The 19,458-nt window shown below is 40.4% G+C and overlaps 1 protein-coding gene across 2 annotated transcripts in view; it reads left to right on the top strand.

Moving 5' to 3' along the window:
* The window catches only part of LOC132849845 (aryl hydrocarbon receptor-like), a 20,538-nt gene extending 2,826 nt beyond the window's left edge, over positions 1-17,712 (top strand). For both annotated transcript variants that reach the window (XM_060875765.1, XM_060875766.1), the window contains exons 2-11: positions 124-305; positions 9,895-9,995; positions 10,754-10,843; positions 12,233-12,347; positions 12,837-12,976; positions 13,062-13,264; positions 13,386-13,495; positions 13,640-13,781; positions 13,863-15,570; positions 17,192-17,712. In XM_060875765.1, coding sequence (XP_060731748.1) covers positions 124-305; positions 9,895-9,995; positions 10,754-10,843; positions 12,233-12,347; positions 12,837-12,976; positions 13,062-13,264; positions 13,386-13,495; positions 13,640-13,781; positions 13,863-15,570 — 2,791 coding nt within the window. In that variant the 3' untranslated portion in view covers positions 17,192-17,712. The remainder of the gene's footprint in view (positions 1-123; positions 306-9,894; positions 9,996-10,753; positions 10,844-12,232; positions 12,348-12,836; positions 12,977-13,061; positions 13,265-13,385; positions 13,496-13,639; positions 13,782-13,862; positions 15,571-17,191) is intronic.
* The last annotated feature ends 1,746 nt before the right edge of the window (positions 17,713-19,458 follow it).

Genomic DNA, 19,458 nt, shown 5'->3' with positions numbered 1-19,458 from the left:
CATTTGTGCAAATTATGGTGTCTATATCCACTTGTTTTGGAAAAGAACAAAATGAAATATAGACATCTAGAAGACACTGTGTCCACTTTCGTCCTTTAACATGCTTTCACTTTCCTTCAATAGGAAAACGGCTCCTGATGCCGCCAAGTCCAATCCATCGAAGAGGCATAGGGATCGCTTAAACGGCGAGCTGGACAGGCTGACCAACATGTTGCCCTTCCCAGAGAACGTGTGCACTCGATTGGACAAACTGTCTGTCCTGCGTCTGAGCGTGGGCTACCTGAAAGTGAAGAGCTTCTTCAACGGTTAGTTGGAAAGCAGTTAGATTTATTTGAAGAAAAGCCCACACTGTCCATGTGTTCGTTTTGTTTTGTCTTGTTTTGTTTTGTTTTGATCCGTCAGAAATCTGTAATGTTTATCGGTTCGGATGAGGAACGATGTGTTTGCTTTAGGGTCATTGAGTCGAGTCTGTAACCTAATCTAAGGCAACAAGGAAATCATTTTTTGAAATGTTCTCCAGTATCAGGTCATCACCGTAATTGAGTCCAGCTGCGTTTCCATCGTGATTTAAACTTACAAAATATTTCATGGTACTAGGCAACCTCTAAAAGCTTACAGAATTCTTCAATTTGTTTTTTGGACATTAACCCATTGCGGTGCATTGTGGGGTTTTATAAGAACGTTGGAAATCCTCCACGGCTCAAAAAAAAAAAAAGAAAGAAAGAAAGAAAGAAAAAGAAAAATCATCTAAACTGAATGAACTTTCGCTTCTAGAAAGGGTTCAAAAAAGGTCTAAGGTACTGTTGAAAGGACCTTGAAGCAAACTTTCCCTCCTGTAGACTGTTATCTCAGGCCAAATCTGCAGATGTCGTCATGATGTCACGACACTCTACCAGGTATATAGTGACTATGGAGGCCATCAAGATGAATATCCTGTGCACAGGAATGATTAGCATGTGGAGAATCTGACTCAACAAACCAAGAACACGTCCTTACGACTTCTGCTGGTGGCCCATAAAGATCAAGCAAGTTGAGATCAGTAATGAACATCTGCTATGAGACAAATGCCATGCATGACCTGCAATAATAGACCAAACGTCTAGACGGTTTACCTTTAGTCCTTTACTGGATTTCTACCCATTGGCTGTTATGGCGTCTCTATCCACAATCCAAGACGCAGAGATACACCGCCCTTAGATATATTACGATAAAAATCTGTTTGGCCAGGATTAGAATAAATCGATGCCAAACTTGTAGCGAACAAAAGAGAAACATGTGGCGTATTGAAATAACCATGCCAGCGAAATGAACGTACACGAGTGGCTTTTATCTTACATCAAAGCGATTAGTCATACAAAATTCAGTCATGAAGCACTCATAAAAAGCCTGGGCTGTCTCTCTGTACAGGAGCTTGACATCTTTACCACACCTTATTGGGCCTTGTATATAGTCAGATGAAAAAAAAGAAAAAAGAAGTGATTATTACACATGCTACAAGAACTAGACTGTTTTCCATCGTCTGTTTTCCACCATGAGATGGTGACATTGCTGACACATTGACTCCTCCCTATGTTACTCCACTTGTGCACCTCAACCCCATGCCCTCTTACCCAATTTTACACTTTATGTACAAGCCTGCCACATGAAACTTCCTGTGTTCAGCAGACGAACCTCCGACAAACTTCCCGTAACACCAGAGACAAAACCTCAAACCGGTGTCATGCTAGTCAGTAAAGGTTTCCGGTTTGTACGGCACGCTCTGAGGAGCTCTTGGTGAGCCGGTAGAAGAGCAGGAGGTGAATTTGAGCCCCTCCAAATGATATGGAGCAATTTCATACGTTTGGATCCATTTCTGCACTTAACCAGGCGCACCAGCATTCTTTTTTTCTTGAATTGAGCAAACCATTAGATTTGTAGGGAAAATTTCTGCTGGAAATCTTCACTGAGCACTCATAGAGAAAGATAAATAGACAGACAGACAGACAGACAGACAAACAGACAGACTTCATTGATCCCATGAGGTTCATTCTTGTGTTACCTTCATCCAAGAGTTCATGATTTAGAACTGACTCGTTCTTGTCCTCCTTCTGTCCACATATGAGCATTGCTATACTGTATCTAGTGCTATAACTAACACATCATCAAGAGATGACGATCATACCTAATGTACCAAGAATTAAACACGAGAAGTATGCGTCTCAAATCGCATACTTATCCGTTACATCATTTTGTAATACAGCACAATATTTTGGATGCTTCACGCACCCGACACTTCACAGTTCTGCTGTAATATCTGAAAAGGGGCGGGGCCACCAGGCGCTGATGCTGGAATAGAAAACATGTTCAGTATGGCTAACATGCCGGTGGACAAGACGTCATAGGAAACGTCTTTTGAAGGATCCACCATATTCAAATAAAACGTATAGCGTCGCATTACACGTGTTTAACGTCATTCGGCTTCGACCGGGACTCGATTAATTTTTCCGGTTGTCGTTCACTTAGCCTAACATCACGTAGCTTTCGGTGTTGACTAGTTTCGATGCTTAGTTAGATTAGTACGGTTTAGGTTTTGCTTAGTATTAGATACAGGTTATTGGGTTGTGTTAAATTCACAATGCCCTTCATTGTTCTCAAGCCGACCTACCTGTTATTCCCGTGTTCCGTTTGAAACAATGCAACCCTTCTATAATTCATACACTCATTCAGCCCATAGAGCGCACAGTGCATAGTGTGTAGTATTACATTTGGGACGCATCAACACGAGAGTTCATGTTCTGTTCACGCGACCAGACCACGTTGCCTTACGGTGTTATTTACAGATCGCTTTCAACAGCGGACTTGACTTCACATAACAGCTGTAAATTTTGGCATCGGTCACCCATAATTCATCGCTTACTTACGGTGGCAGTGACCTCAAACCATTTTACAGCTAGGACCGCTATAAAAAAAAATGATTGAGCGCTAGGAGCCACTTTTAATATGAATATACTGTACAGCGTAGTTCATCAAAGATATCTATCAGAGGAAAGACGATAGCACGACTCGCCAAACGTTTTCAGGTCCAAACTCATCCCAAGGAAGCTTCCAGAAGAACCACAAAGACAACTTGCACCTCACTAGCACATTTTGGCATGCGATATTAAGTAGCTCTCAACCACAAACGATTGAATGAGTGGATTCAGAGCTTGTTTTGGTTAGAGGTGCAGGCTTTTAAAAGAACAATACTTAAAATGGCTGACATTCTGTAAACTGTCCAGTATCAGATGGCTGTATTGTGATTCCAAGCCCGATTCCTTACAAGCCTTTGTGTGCACTTGAATGCGATTCATTGTGGTTCCTCACATTGTCTTTGTGTTGTTCCTCTGACTGAGTTTAAATGTGCGTGATTATGTGTTTTTTGAGCATTTACAAAAGAAAATGGGTTTGGCTGACATCCATCTAGAGCCGCACTTGGACACCGCTCAAAGACGTCGTCTTGCAACTTTTCATTCGGTTTCACAATGACACAATGACATTCCAAAACAAATATTTTCTTCCTTGAGAGTTTGAGGAAATGCTTAGCACGCAAAGTGGATCTGTGTAGAAAAAAAAAAATGCATCTCTTGTTAAGGAGGAGACAGTTTACACCTTGAGATTTTTTAATTAGGTACAGATGTTTGAAGCATTTAGTTAAGAGCTTTACACAGGAGAACTGATCCAGCTAAAACAAGTGCTTGAAAGTGCTTTTTTTTTTTGTTTCCCTAAACATATGCCTTATTTATAATGTCTTTTGATAATCCCAACTTCATGGTTTGGGCTTTTGTACCTTCTCGGAGACACGCCGTTCAATCAAGGCACCAAAAAGCCCTTTAATTTTTAGCAAAAGCGCACCTATCAAAACAACCTTCCACCCCCATGCAAACCGCCACCTTATCAGATCCTGCCGTCTAAATTTAGACGTATATTGGGCTAGTCCATCTTTGTTTTAAATCGTGATGACGCCAGCACACCGGCTCCTTTTCTCAAACCTTTGATTATCATTTTGGAAAATGATAAAGATCAGACAAGCAAAATCCTCAGTGGAGAAAGATGGGACTCTACTGAATCCAGATAAGTGAGCACACATCAGGGCTTGTTTGGATCTGAGCTGGCTGCAGATAAATGAAGGCTTGTAGCTTGTTCGGTTAAACCCTACCCGCAAATACATCACCTGACGGAAAGGTTATTTAGCTTATTTACGCGTGTTTGCGCGAGGTTTTTTTTTAAAAAAAGGATTTGACATTAGAAAAACAGTGAGAGCCACCGCTTCCTTCTGGTGAAATCATAAATGGAATGTGGTCTGGTTTGTTCCTGTTTATGTGCATAAACAGAACTGAATAGAGCGAAGACCTGATGAATAGATCTTTCATCCTCTTGATGATAGGGAAGGCAGATTCATGGAAAGTGAGCTCAGGAAATCGCAGCAGTCACACAACAGCTTCCAAATTACAAAGTTTGTGCGCCTGGATAACTCAATAGATCTCTTCTAATCTATTCTTTCCTTCTCATGCTTTGAATTGTGAGCAATCTCAGAATAACGCATGCTTGTGCAAGCCTCCAAGTCGCGAGTTAAAGCTTTTACGCAATCATATCCAAGGTTTAGTAAAGATTGAGTCATAAAATACGTCGTATTATTTTCCGACACTCCACAGTTGCCTTCCTGCTTTAACTGCAACCACAAACATAAAGGACCAAAAAGTACCAAATCGTTCGATTAAACCAGAATCCTTGTTTTATTTGCAGTCAAACGACACGAGCCGTTCTTATCTGTCGCTCAACTTATAGCCTGCCTAGACTTCCTGTCTCTGAAAAGCAGAAGTAGTCACAGATCCATCCATAGGAGGAAGATCAGGATTTCCTTTGAAGGTGCCGAGGGCAGGATTTCCATGTTTCGACGGTGGTAACAGATCATAATAAATTAATTCCGTATCTTTCCATCCTTTGGAGATACTGTATTCAGTTCCTGTTTATACAAACAGCTATAATGAGACCTGATATTTATGGTAAGATCGCCTTTCACAGTGCAACAGGCAAATTAGCGATTTAACAGAAGAAGCAGGCAGAAAAGTGCTTCTCCGTTCCTGTTGATCGTTCCTGAATTTGGTGTTTAGATGGTAACTTTGCATTGCACAGAATAAACAACCACCGCCGCCCTGCTCCTAATCATCACTCAGACTGCAGTCTCGCTACAAGGCTTCTAGGTAGTGTCTTTGGTACAGTATGTTTCGTCAGTAAACACACAAGACGAACACACCGCTTTTCCCGTAACTTGTCCGTAGTTGGAGTTCCTGAGCAACTACGTCTGTCTCAACAACTTCCCACGTCAACTTTTCCCCAGAGGTTGGGCTCCTGGAACATCGGTTTTACCTTCCAAGCATTTTTAAAAATAATTTATATGCATTGGAACCTTGTGTGAGTGACTTTTAACTTCTAAGAAGTTAACAGGTCAAATTTTCTTTCCAAACAGACAATTTTCCAACAGATTTTGCTGGATATTTTCTCCCCCATTGCACTATTGAGTATGAATATAGAAGCACATCAATGCCATGGAGTAAGAGTACATACATTTACAGCATTTAGCAGACACTCTTATCCAGAGTGACTTACATTTATACACCTGAGCAATTGAGGGTTAAGGGCCTCGCTCAGGGGCCCTGCAGTGGCAACTTGGTGGACCTTGGATTTGAACCCATGACCTTCCAATCAGTAGTCAAACACCTTAACCACTGAGCTACCACATCCCATGAAACATCATCTTACATTTTCAGCATTTGGCAGACGCCCTTATCCAGAGCGACTTACATTATTTCATATTGATACAACTGAGCGTTAGGGGCCTTGCTCAGAGGCCCAACAGTGGCATCTTAGTGGACCTGGGATCAAACTCACAACCTTCTGATTGGTAGCCCAAGACCTTAACCACTAGGCTACCACATACATATTTCTTGTCAGCCGTGATACAGCACCACTGGAGCAAAGACGGTTAAGGGCCTTGCTTAAGGGCCCTGGCGGTGCCAGGACTTGAACCCATTCTCCAATCAACAACCCACGGCCTTAACCACTTGAGCCACTGTACTGTTCTTTATACCACCAGCTGGTTAAATGAAATTCATTACCTAGCTACATCCACTACCTTTGGATCGAGTACAGTTCTAAATCAGATAGTTATTTGCGAACGTAGTTGGATTCGTTTATGTTATTTTATCCAGTCTGGTTTTATTGTAGATGGATGCTGTAGGAGATGCAGTTCACCGTAATATATCATCCGCTATCAGATGCCGGTAGGAAAATGTGTAGGACTGATCCCAGGGTAGGACTGATCCCAGGGTAGGACTGATCCCAGGGTAGGACTGATCCCAGTATTAGAATCAGAATCATTTTATTCAACACAAGTTGAATTTTTGTGTATTAGGAATATTTCTTGGTGTCTCAGCACACTTTACAACACAACCAAGACGACAATATCCATAAATGGCATATTCATCTGTAGTCATTAAAATATTTGGGGCTTTAACTCCATATCCTGGCTAATGTCACATGAAAGTGGGTGTGGATTATCTTAACGGGAAGAAATGTAAATGTTGTCTTCTGATTAGTCTTAATTTTAGCATCCTTTCATCGATTCAGATTCCTTGAAGGTTTTGCGGTTTTCTATTTCTGTTTCTAAAATTTTCACATTCTCCGTCTGTCGAGTGTTGTCGGGAATCTCCTGTTATTTCAGGCAGAGCATTTCTTTTTCCGTTCTCTCCTCAAGCGAGTTGACCCCTGAACATTTCTGCGAGAAACTCGATTTGGGAGAGCTTTCGTTCTGCAGGTCGGTTTCTAGACCGAGTTCTTTGCACCCATGAGCGTGAGCCTGAGTTAACGGCAGGCGACCCAGTGTTTACCGCAATCAGCACACTTGCGTCTCTCCTGCGAGGGTCCCTCGGGCCTCTGTAAGCTCCGCTGACAAGAATGCTTCCTTATCTGAACAGCTGCTGCAGGAAAAAGCCAGGATGTGGCCTCTCCCTGCTCCGGCCGTCTACTCTAGTCACGCAACTGTTTGGCTGCTACCCATTAGCTCTCCATTGTCTCATTTATTGTCCACACACACACACACACACACATACACTCTCTCTCACTCACTTACTCACACTCACACACACATACACTTTACTCCAAAATTCAACACATCATTTTAGATCTTTGTTTTCAGTGTGCTTTTTCTTTCTCTCTCTTTTTTTTTTTTTTTAACTTGGTCTTTCTTTGCTGCAGGAATCTGCCTGCTGTTTTCCTTCACTCTTACTTAACTACCGAATATAGACGCGTCTTATTATCGTCTCACTCTTCTAGCTCTTGGAATAAGCCCGCTTGCGTGTTATTTAAAGCAGGGCCACCTTTTAGATTACCAATTTCAAGAACAGTGAGTTAGTTCGGTAAATCCTACACGAGGGTTTTTTTTTTTCTTCTTCCCTCTCCGTCTTTGTCCTTATTCAATCTCCCAGAGCAACCCGTGCAAGTCTGGACTTGCCTTTCTGTCTCAGATGGTGCATGGTTCCTTTGACATGAAACAAAAGCTTAGTTTAAGATTAAGAGTACGCTGGATGATGGGGCCAAGATGTGAATGCGGTTTGTGTGTTTTCTGGAGAAAGAAAAAAAAAGGAATTTTTGCTGATCAAAAAGCTTTAGAACGTTCTTGCAGGCTTTCCTAGCAAATTTTAAGTGTTTTAAAGGTTTTTACCCAATTGCTTGGTGGATTATTGATAGTTTCTTGTTCTTTCTGTGGGACAAAGTCCTGAAGAACCGTGAACCAAGCGTCCGACTTTGTTAGACTTCAACTTTGCCTCATGGGAAATCTCAGAGATGAAAATGTTTTCATTTTATAAAGCTATGGCTAAACCAAATAAGCGACCTGACGCGTGAAGCACACAGTAGTAGCGTGTGACTGCTGATCAAACACCAATGAACATTCGATTAATATTGAAGTCTGATTCAGTCTGTTTTTCCCCTGAGAAGTTAAACCCACAGCTAAAGTCTAATCTAATTTGTTAATCTGTTAAGGTAAACGACTTTCTATAACCAATCACACACTGCACATCATGCAGTGTAATTCTTTTTACCATTAAAAAATGGAAGTCAAATAATCAAATAAAACGGAATTATCTGTACTGAACCGAGGAAAAAATATTTAAAAAAAATAATAAATACGGTATATGAAAATAGTGCAATGCCTGAAGCTATGAGTAGGGTGAATAGACTATAAATGGTGTGTACATTTGTGTACCACTTGCTTCAAAGTGCTTTATGCTCCAAATTTCCACAGGTGTAACACCTGCCGTCTTTCATTGGGAAACTTTACAGCCATACCAACGTCTCAGTAAAAAAAAAAAAAAAAAAAAAAAAAAACTGCCAACATTTTACTACCAGTGTGTTCAGTGCTGGTGAGGACATGTTCCAACCCTATAAGAAGTGGTCTGGATATAATGCAGAAAGCAAAGAGAGAGAGAGAGAGAGAGAGAGAGAGAGAGAGAGAGAGAGAGAGAGAGAGAGAGAAAATGCTGGGTTCACTCCATCCACATCTTTTCTGTTTTACTGTGAGAAACAGGAAATCAGCCGAGTCTCCCGGGAGCCGCAACCTCTGATTACGCAGCGTAGAGATATACAGTATAGAGTCTTTATGTAATGCAAACCAAAGCAGTCCATAAAAAAGAAACAGCCAAACCTAAAACATGTCAACATTCACCGAAAACCGAAAAGGGAGCCTTGTTGCTGAGCGGACACGGCGTCGGGTTATCACAAGGAACGAAAATGCCACTTTTTCAGTCTTTTATATAGTTAGGGGGAAAAAAATATGATTTTTTTTTTTTTTTACTCAACAAGTCAGCTTCTGGGGGCACGGTGGCTTAGTGGTTAGCACGTTCGCCTCACACCACCAGGGTTGGGGGTTCGATTGCCGCCTCTGCCTCGTGTGTGTGGAGTTTGCATGTTCTCACCGTGCCTCGGGGGTTTCCTCCGGTTACTCCGGTTTCCTCCCCCGGTCCAAAGACATGCATGGTAGGTTGATTGGCATCTCTGGAAAATTGTCCGTAGTGTGTGAGTGCGTGAGTGAATGAGAGTGTGTGTGTGCCCTGCGATGGGTTGGCACTCCGTCCAGGGTGTATCCTGCCTTGATGCCCGATGACGCCTGAGATAGGCACAGGCTCCCCGTGACCCGAGGTAGTTCGGATAAGCGGTAGAAGATGAATGAATGAATGAATGAATGAAGTCAGCTTCTTCTCTTAGTTGATTCATCAATACCAATATAGAGAAAATATGAGAGAGAGAGAGAGAGAGAGAGAGAGAGAGAGAGAATACATAGACGCCTTTATTTTGTCACGTATACATTACAGAACAGCAGGTCAAGAACAACTTTGCAGGTTGGGGTCAGAGCACAGGGTCATACATGATACAGCACCACTGGAGCAGAAAAAGTTAGGGGCCTCACTCAAGGGCCCAATAGGGGCAGCTTGGCGGTGCCAGGACTTGAATCCATCCTCAATCAGCAACCCAGAGCCTGAAACTTAAAAACTGAAAAAACCTAGAAACCGACTTAAGATATTGTCACAAAGCGGCTTAAAAGGAATCTAGAAATTGAGGAAATTGATTCTAAATGTATTAATTTAGGCCCAATGAGCACGTCGAAAGGCCACTCAGAAGGGTGACACTGGATAGTGTGATTATAAATAATTACTCTCTTTAACTGTGTGGTCAAAAAGTGAAAAATCCATAGTAGTTTAAGAAGAACTTATCAAATCAAGTGCAAACTTCCTAAAGCTACAATGTGCAACCTTTTGTACTGTATATTCGTTCGCACGGTGATGAGAGCTGAGTCATCTGAGTTCTTCTCCTCCATTACAGCCACCATGAGGAAAAACCGTTCGGAGTTTCACGCAGGAAACGGTTTAGACGGCAGCAAAATGGACGCCAAGGGCTTCTCAGAGGGGGATCTTCTCCTTCAGGTGAGATTTTGATTGGCATGATCAATAATGGGCTTCATTCCTTACAGACAGCAGTTCCAGGCACGTCACAGTGCGTGTCACATTTCACAGCGTTATTAAGGTGGATGAAGGTGACGGCAGATCATTTATTTAAAAGAAAAGTAATAAATGTGAGGAAGATATGACAAGAGAGTTTGTTTAGAAAAGAATGGTCACGCTTAGCAACGGCAAACAAAGCAGTGTGTTCGTTTTCTCCTTCGCTTGGCTTCACTTGTACCATCTGCTGTACTCACAACGGTGCCAAATGTTTCCGTGTTGTAAACTGTCACGTTTGCGCAATGACTGTTCGAGTGGCAAATACAATGTTTTTTTTGTTTTGTTTTGTTTTTTTTAGACTCACTGGTCTTATAGTGAAAAAACACCTAGACATCGTTGAGACATTCTTTAAAAAAAAAAAAAAAAAAAAAAAACACCACTACAGAAATATTAATAATAAAATATACATTAAAATCCTTTCTACAGTTTGTCTTTATCTAAATCCCAAACAATATAGATAGCATATGTGACTAACGTAAATCAAAACAAATGTAACAATGAAAGCATCATTCAATTACATTATTTTGGTCTATGATAAAGACTTTGATGGCATGAATCTAGAAAAAAGATTGAAATGAAATGTTGGAATGTTTCAATTAATGTTTATTATTTTGAGCGGTTTTATTGATGAACGGTGCAAACTAACGCAACACATTCAGGCAAAATATTTCTTTTTTTTCTAGGCTCTCAATGGTTTCGTACTGGTGGTCACTGCAGAAGGTTACGTCTTCTACGCGTCGCCAACCATTCTGGACTACCTTGGCTTCCATCAGGTGAGATAACGGCGTTGCCTTTTACGTTAGCGGACGACGGCTCAGCTATTAGATTATCACCAAGAAGATCCGGGACCGAATACTGATATCGGTGTCATGACTCTTCATTAGCCGGTACACAGCCTACGGAAATGATCGTCTTCGAGGTTACTAAACACACAGACCTCGACCTACACTCCTTCTCTAAACCTCCTGCAGTATAAAGGACATCCAGTTCACTCAGTCGTTGCGTCTCTCTGTACCAGTCGCTGCTAAGCCTCTGTTTATCGTATACGCTCCCGGCTTTGACTTTAGTCTGTTTATAGTTCCTCGACCCTGTTTCTTCTCTTCATACATCACATAACCCGTGCCTGTTTAGCCAGTACGGTTTTGGATCACGTCTGTGTTTTGTTTACGACGTTTAACTGAAAGCATTAAGTACCGTCGCTTGCGCTCACGCCAGAATCCTGACAAGTGGTATGAAAGGAGCTATTGTCCTGAATTGCCCCTGAATTGAATTTGCATGGAATCATTTAGGAATAAATCCACCGCCGTATATATTTTTTTGCAGAGATAAAAGACATTCCGTATACAGAAGTCTGCTCTGATCAGTTATAACAGCCAGTATGCCGGTATCGGGTCCGTTTCTGGTATCGACGAAACTTACACTATTATCGTTGTGCGCTAGTTTAAAAAAAAAAGGGCAGAAAAGAAAGAATAAACACACGAAAGGGTGGGGTTTATTTCTGACACCTTTCCATGAAATACCTTTTGACTGTTGTTGACAATTTCTGTCGTGTAGCTTTGTGGATTTTAACCACGAGAAGCACCAATGATGATTAGCATGAACAGCTTCCATTTCTATTTGCATTCACTACTGCATTTATAGATAGATAGATAGATAGATAGATAGATAGATAGATAGATAGATAGATAGATAGATAAATAATGTTATGGGAGGTAATATGTAAGTATAATATGTGCAAAATAGGAATACGTGCCAGTTGTGTAGACAAAGTATGATATGTCTAATAAAATATATAGATAGAATTATATATATATTGTGCAAATGTGTGGGTTATGTACATTATATGTACAAGAGTAACCAATAAATATACAGCGTATGTACAGATAATATACATAAACAGATATAAACTAGTGTAAGCAATGAATGTACAGTTATATACCATTATAATTGGTATTAAAAGGTGTAACAGAGTGTACAGGGTGGAGCAGAACTGCAGTGTGATTACAGATAGTGAAGTATTAGTATTAGTGAGACATCAGGGTCCTAGTGGTGTAATGTAGAGTTCAGTAAGTTCATGGTTGTGGGGAAAAAACTGGCTCTGAACCTGCGGCTTCTGGTGCGGACGTTAATAGTTGTTGTTTTGTTTTCACTCTGTTTTACAGTCTGATGTTGTCCACCAGAGTGTGTTTGAGTTCATCCACATAGATGACAGAGCCATGTTCCGAAGACAGCTGCATTTCGCCCTCGACCCAAACCTATTAGATGTGGAAGCTGACGGTAAGCCAGTCGTCCTCCACTCTTTTATTACTATTTATTTTCCTATATGACGGCGCACACTAAATATTATTGTCATCCAGAGCATTGTGACCATAGTATTATTGGGGGTTTTATCCGGTTGAAGTGCGAGAACTTCGAGATCGCAAAACCGCACCTAAACTATAAATATTATTCAAATCAACATGAAAGTTCTCACGAAGCGGGATTCATAATTCTGGATTCTGTTCAGGATGTTAATTGGCCGTGACTGTCTATCTTTTCTCATTCTGGATGATTGGGTTGCAGATAACAAACGGGTTAGAGATATAACGTTTATTTTTCATTGCTACACCAAGAAAAAAAAAAAAAAACACTACATGAGAATGGTGATGTTTATTTTGGCTAAAGTGCCAGACAATATAATACTGTATAATGACTGTTACTCGCTGTATCGACAGGATGTTTACTTCTTATCAGTTTATCGACGTGTATTTAATTTCACCTTCCCAGGTACCCAGAACAGCAGTGACATCACAAAGAACATCGTGACCTACGACCCGCAGCACATCCCACCCGAAAACTCGTCTTTCCTCGAGAGGAGCTTCATGTGCCGCTTCCGATGCCTCCTGGACAACTCGTCTGGGTTTCTGGTGCAATCCTATTCCAATAGACAAATATATGTGATCAATGAATACAGCTTTTATTCAATGTTTATGTACTTTTTTTTTTTTTTAGAAACTGAACTTTCAAGGAAGGTTGAAGTTTCTGCTTGGGCAGAACAGGAAGGCTGAGGACGGTTCTCTAGTCCAGCCTCAGCTCGCTCTTTTTGCCATTGCCACTCCTGTTCAGCCGTCGGCTATCCTGGAGATCCGTACTAAGACTCTAATATTTCAGACCAAGCATAAGTTGGACTTTACTCCTATGGGTATTGACTCCAGGTAAAATTAAAGGTTTTCCATAAACCATTCTTTTTTTTTTTTTTTTTAAATTCATGCTGAAATTTTAAAAGTGACCTTTTTTCTGGGTTTTTTTTTTTTTTGTTTTTTTTTTTTTTTTTAGGGGGAAAGTTGTGTTGGGTTACACAGAAATGGAGCTATGCATGAGAGGGTCTGGATATCAGTTCATTCATGCAGCTGATATGATGCACTGTGCCGACAATCACGTCCGAAGTACGTACATGTTCGTGTCATGTTGCACATAACATCTCCTTATAGGAAAAACACTTAATGTCTTTATTTTGTGGTGGTATATAGTATGTGGCAGTGATATGTATTTAGTTGTTCATTTAAAAAATTCCCGTCATCCGATACTAGTGATAAAGACCGGCGAGAGCGGAATGACGGTTTTCCGACTTTTAACCAAGAACGGAGGATGGGTTTGGGTGCAGGCGAACGCCAGGCTTGTCTACAAAGGAGGACGTCCCGACTTTATTATTGCTCGTCAGCGTGCCCTAGTGTACGTATTCAAATTCATCCATAAACAGTCTACCGAACACAAAAGGCTTAAAAGACTCATTTTTTTTCTATTTCTTTTCAGAAATGCGGAAGGAGAGGAGCACCTGCGCCAGAGGACAATGCAGGTTCCGTTCAACTTCACCACAGGTGAAGCAGTGCTCTACGACACCGGTCCAACACTTGACATGATGAGTCCCGAAGACACGAACGGAGTTAACCAGAAGACCTTGGCTCCGAGCTCGATCCTTGATTCGATGCAGAAACAGGACAAGTCGATCTATCATCAGGACACCAAGCCTCAATTTACAGCAGACGATGCCTTTGCGGATAGCTGGGCTCTTTTCAACGTTCCGAATCACATCATGCATGATGAACCTGCGAACGAGGAGGACACCATCGTGTCCATGATTGACACCTTGGAACAGCTGGCTCACGATGGAGATCTGTGCACGGCGCTTCAGCAAATGGAAGTGGACACAGCCGAGCTGAAAGAGTGGGAAAATGCCATTTTGAGGCTGACCAAGGACGATAATGGTAACGACAGGCCTCTAAGTCTCAATGAAATTCTCACCAACGACATATTCTCCTATGTAGAGGACGCCTTATACAAGGAGAACAATACATGTTCCGTGTTGCAGACGAACGCCACCAAAACCGATCCGTTTGCAGGGCATTCCGGATGTGAATTCGCACATCACAACTTCAACAGCATAGGAGCAGACAAATATGATTTAAAGGTTGACAGAAAATTGAACACTATCGCCGGGCAACAGATGGACAGAATGATTAGTACAAATGCTACCATGGATAACAATGTTCCATTGTATACAGAAATATCTTCCCCGAATCACATGAATAACTCTTTCAACTCGGAGCAATCTGGCCTGTTCACGTGCGCTAGCAAAATCTCACAGCTGATGACCGAAGCTGAGATGCATCTGGGTTTAAAAGTGACACAAAGCATGTACAACGTTGCCCCTCGCAATGGATGGGGGCCACCAAGACCCACTGAGAAAGGCAGGACCTCCAAGCTGGAAAGTACAGAATCCTTCTGCCAGTTTGCATCTTACCCTGCCAATAACGCTAGAAATCCACAAATGAATCATTCACCAAATCATATTCACAAGCTAAGCCAAACAACTCCAAATCTTTGGAACAATATGAGTACAGGAGACCATAATCCTTCCTTGTCCCCATCTACAAAAAACCATGTCTCGTCTACCATAAACTACCCAAATCTCTCGAAATTCCCCCAGCAAATAGAGATCCAAGCTTGGCAAAACCCATCGCCAGAGCAGCCCTGTGAGAGCCTGGTCAAGAACAGACTTGCACCTGAGGGTTGTTATCAGAGTTTGGGGAGCTCTGGCTTCCCACCAGCTGATCTTCAGCCAGAGAGCTCTCAGAACTGCAACGATAAACACATCAACTTTGTCAACAGCGTGTACCAGTCGCCGCAGAACGGGCTGACGCTGAACGAGTGTTCGCCTCTCAGCAGCTGCATGTTCGAGAACCACTCTCCGCTCAACACCAACACGGATCGGCAGCATCCACAAGCGCACACCGTAACCATCACATCGTGCGGCAAGGCTACGTTACCCATCAACCAGAGTCCACCGCAGGCATCCTGTTACTTTCAGTGGACGTGCAATGAGCCACTAGAGGGCACAGCCTCGATTCCACAACAGGATACTTGCATCAGTCCTCAGTCGTGCCCTACAGGACCTGGCTTTGCTACTCTTGACAGTCACAGTGTCTTCCAGAGATTCCTTGGCTGCAATGGGCACATATAGGTAAGACAAACAAACAAACAAACCAATGTGTCACAACAAACATGTACTGTGTACTGTACTTTATCATGGCAAATGAACTCCAGGTAAACAAGTAAACCTAATCTAATCGTTCTGGTCTCGTTCTACCTTCATCCTAAACATTAAACGACTGATGTTTGAACTTGGTGGAAAGAGTTTCACAATGGAGCATGGGGTAATAGACTCGTAAGAAGAAGATCACTTCCGAAGCAATTTGAGTAATGCCTTCACGTGCTGAAATTCAGAGATTTTTTTAAAAAATCTGTTCTAAAAACATTTATTTCTGAAATACGATTCCTTAATGACAAAAGCAGTTGCATGCCAAATATATATTCATACATTTTTACAGCTCGTATCTGATTACAGACGATATTGTCTACGTCCGTCAGGCTATTGTACTTAGCTATCCACTGACTTGATTAAAGTGTGACATTAGCTGCATTCGAAATCACATACTGTGACATGTAGCTACTGAATTAGATTCAGTTCTGTTGCATTCGATTCACTACCTACTGCATTCAATTCGGTAGCTGTTGCATTCGATACAGTACTTATTGCATTCGATCCAGCACCTACTGCATTCAATTCAGTACCCGTTGCATTCGAACTCAGCACTTGATGCGTTCAATTCAAAACATGCTGCATTCAATTCAGTACATGCTGCATTTGATTCAGTACCTACTTCATTCAATTCACTACCTACTACATTTTATTTGGTACCTACTGTATTCTAGGTATTTGATTTAGTACCTGCTGCATTCGATTCAATACCTACTACGTTCGATTCAGTACATGCTGCATTCAATTCAGTACCTACTACATTCGATTCAGTACATGCTGCATTTGATTCAGTACCTACTGTATTCGATTCAGTACATGCTGCATTCGATTCAGTACCTACTACATTCGATTCAGTACATGCTGCATTCGATTCAGTACCTACTACATTCGATTCAGTACTTGCTGCTAGGATGTTGATACAGTATGTACTGATCAGTATATGTGTGTATTACGAACACAACCCAGACACACTGAACACACGATGTTGGCATTGTCATGTGACCTACGATGTCCTGATACCACAGAATCCACTTTTTTTTCTTGTTTAAACCTTCAGCAAGCTTAATTTACTTAACAAATACAGTTTAACCTCAAGGAAAAAGGTTTAATGCCTAAAGCGCTTTCATTTAAAGTGCCGACACGCTGCCTTCCGGCATTTTTTGCTTCTAACAGCTCTTCTGCACCAGTCCCGTTGCATTATGGGCTAGCGCAGTGTGCATTACTTCCATGAATCTCTGAGAACGCAGCAGGTCATTCGGGTTTTTCTTGCTCGCAGTTTAACGAATACTGAGAATTCAGACATATTATTATTACTACTTTGGTGAACTGATTTTATAAATGGCCTGTGTAAATAACTACATACCAAATTTAAAGTATGAATACTTTGGATTCTTATAGTCGAGTGTAAAGTTTGTCTTCTTTATGGATTATGGCTAAAAAAATAAATATATACGTAAAGGTTGAGTCATGTGTCACGTGTCTCTGATGCTTTGATCCCAAACTGTCTTTAGGATTAACTTAACCACACGCTAATCTCTTACAGGCCAACGTCCATCACCCCGAAGACGTCACTATTTCCTGTCTTCACCTCGTCACTGGACTTTCTGAGGACAGCGAAAACAGCTGACGATACCTGACACGAGGATCGAAATAGACACCACAATGAAGCGTACTCATGTTCTTTACGTTCTGTCTAAAGAACCGTACCGCTGTTATTGGAGCACACTGTGGAAGTAAAGTCAATTGATATGGTTTAATATTAAGCATCGTCCATACAGTATGTGAGATACGTTCGGTCCAAATTGGAGCCATTGTAACGAAATGAATTTAATCCTTCAAGTTGTATTTTGTAATGTAGCGGACTGATGTTTGATGGCTTGTGAATCTGACAAGGTGTTGTTGTTGTTTATTGTTTGTTTAGCTCGCTTTCTTAATTTCTTTTAAAGGATATTCCTTCAGCACAGCGTGTTTTCCACTTCCACAGGGTATTTTATGCTAATTCACTCCATCAGAGTGAAGTAAAAAAACAACATCCATAGTATTCAGCCCATTATATCACTTTTTTTTTTTTAATCATACGAAACATACTACAGAATTATCTAAACTTCATATCCACCTGTCATTTACATAACAATGATAATGCATTATTTTTAACGCACAGATGATTTTATCAGCCAGATGCAGTAACTTTTTTTTTTCCCGCACTTTTACACTGTATGTATATTCTATATAATGTATATTCACTTTACAACTTAGCATTTATTCCTTTTGAGAAATGTTTATACAAACAAATGAAATCAAATTTCCAAGAAATAATTATGGAAATCATTTTATATACAGTATATATATAAAGTTAAAAAAGTTTCACTTACGTGTCTGGGCATTCTTTATTCTGATTGAAAATGAGATGTGTCTGAAATCCACAACGTATTCTGTCACGTTACAGTTGAGGCCAAACATTTACGTACATGTGACGTCAATTAAGGCTTCCATACAAGGTCATTTCAAAATAATTACAAATAACAGACTGATTTTTTTGTAGCTTTTATTTCCTATATCAGTATACATGCTTGCATACACATACAGTACATAGTTAGTGTTTGTTTTTGTTACCTTTTATCGCTTGAACCTGAATCAAACTTTTGGGTGTAGCCATTTTCACCCAAAAGCTTCTCACAATAGATTTTTTGTCTGACAAAACTGGTGGAACTGGTGGTTTGTGGGCTTCCTTGCTCAATCCACTCAATTTTTTTATGGGATGTACTTTGGAAGTTTGCTTAGGATCACAATCCTGCTGGAAGACCCAGTTACAGCCCAGTATTAACATCAGGCCTGATGGCTAATGTTTTTTGCTTCAGTATTTCGAACAAAATAAAAATAATCTCCTTTCTTATGATGCAATCATGGAGTGCAATTAGTCCATTTTACAGCTAAACACTTCCACAGCATGGTGCCACCACCACCATGCTTCACAGATGGAATGTTTTTTATTCCATCTCCCAGAGGCTGTTGATCACCTGCAAATTTGAGTCTGTTTCTTTTTTTCCTTTTTGTTTTTCTTTTTTTTTTTTCCATGTAGAAAGGGCTTCTTCTTTCATGTCTATTACATTTAATAAATATTGTGCGTCAACGGAAAGCACGTCTTACTTCTTTTTTTAATATTAGAATTATTTAGTAAGACACAAGTTTACGTCAACAAAACAACAGCGAGGGAGGTCAAATTGTCACTGCTAAAACAAACATTTAAGTACGTTAAAAATGATCAAATGATCAATATTAAATAACTATTAATCAAAAATCACATTATCAATAATTATAACATTTAACATTTGCCACTTACACCTTTAGTCTCTTTGGTATATATATATATATATATATATATATATATATATATATATATATATATATATATATATATATATATATATATATATATACACTCATTATATACTATAATATAAAAAATATAATAAATACTATACATACTACTAATAACTATAATATTTATAATAGTTTATAATGCTTAAAAATCAGCATTTGTTTTATCTAACATGAACTTCTACAAATTAAGAGTCTTTGACCAACGGTCTGGTATTGCATGTAATGTAATGTAATATAATATAATTTAATGTGATGTAATGGTTGCTTTTATCTGTAATTTCATGTTTGATACAACCTTCTGAGATTAATTATAAATCTGATCCACTCTGTCCGCAACAACGATAAAAAAAATAATTAAAAAAAAACACCAAAAATACCAGAATATACGGAGCGACGAACTTTTATTATGAAAGCCAAAACTGATGACGC

The sequence above is a fragment of the Tachysurus vachellii genome, chromosome 8, assembly GCF_030014155.1.
Source record: "Tachysurus vachellii isolate PV-2020 chromosome 8, HZAU_Pvac_v1, whole genome shotgun sequence".
Taxonomy (NCBI): domain Eukaryota; kingdom Metazoa; phylum Chordata; class Actinopteri; order Siluriformes; family Bagridae; genus Tachysurus; species Tachysurus vachellii.
The sequence above is the reverse complement of the archived record's forward strand: the minus strand, read 5'-3'. Positions and strand labels throughout refer to the sequence as shown.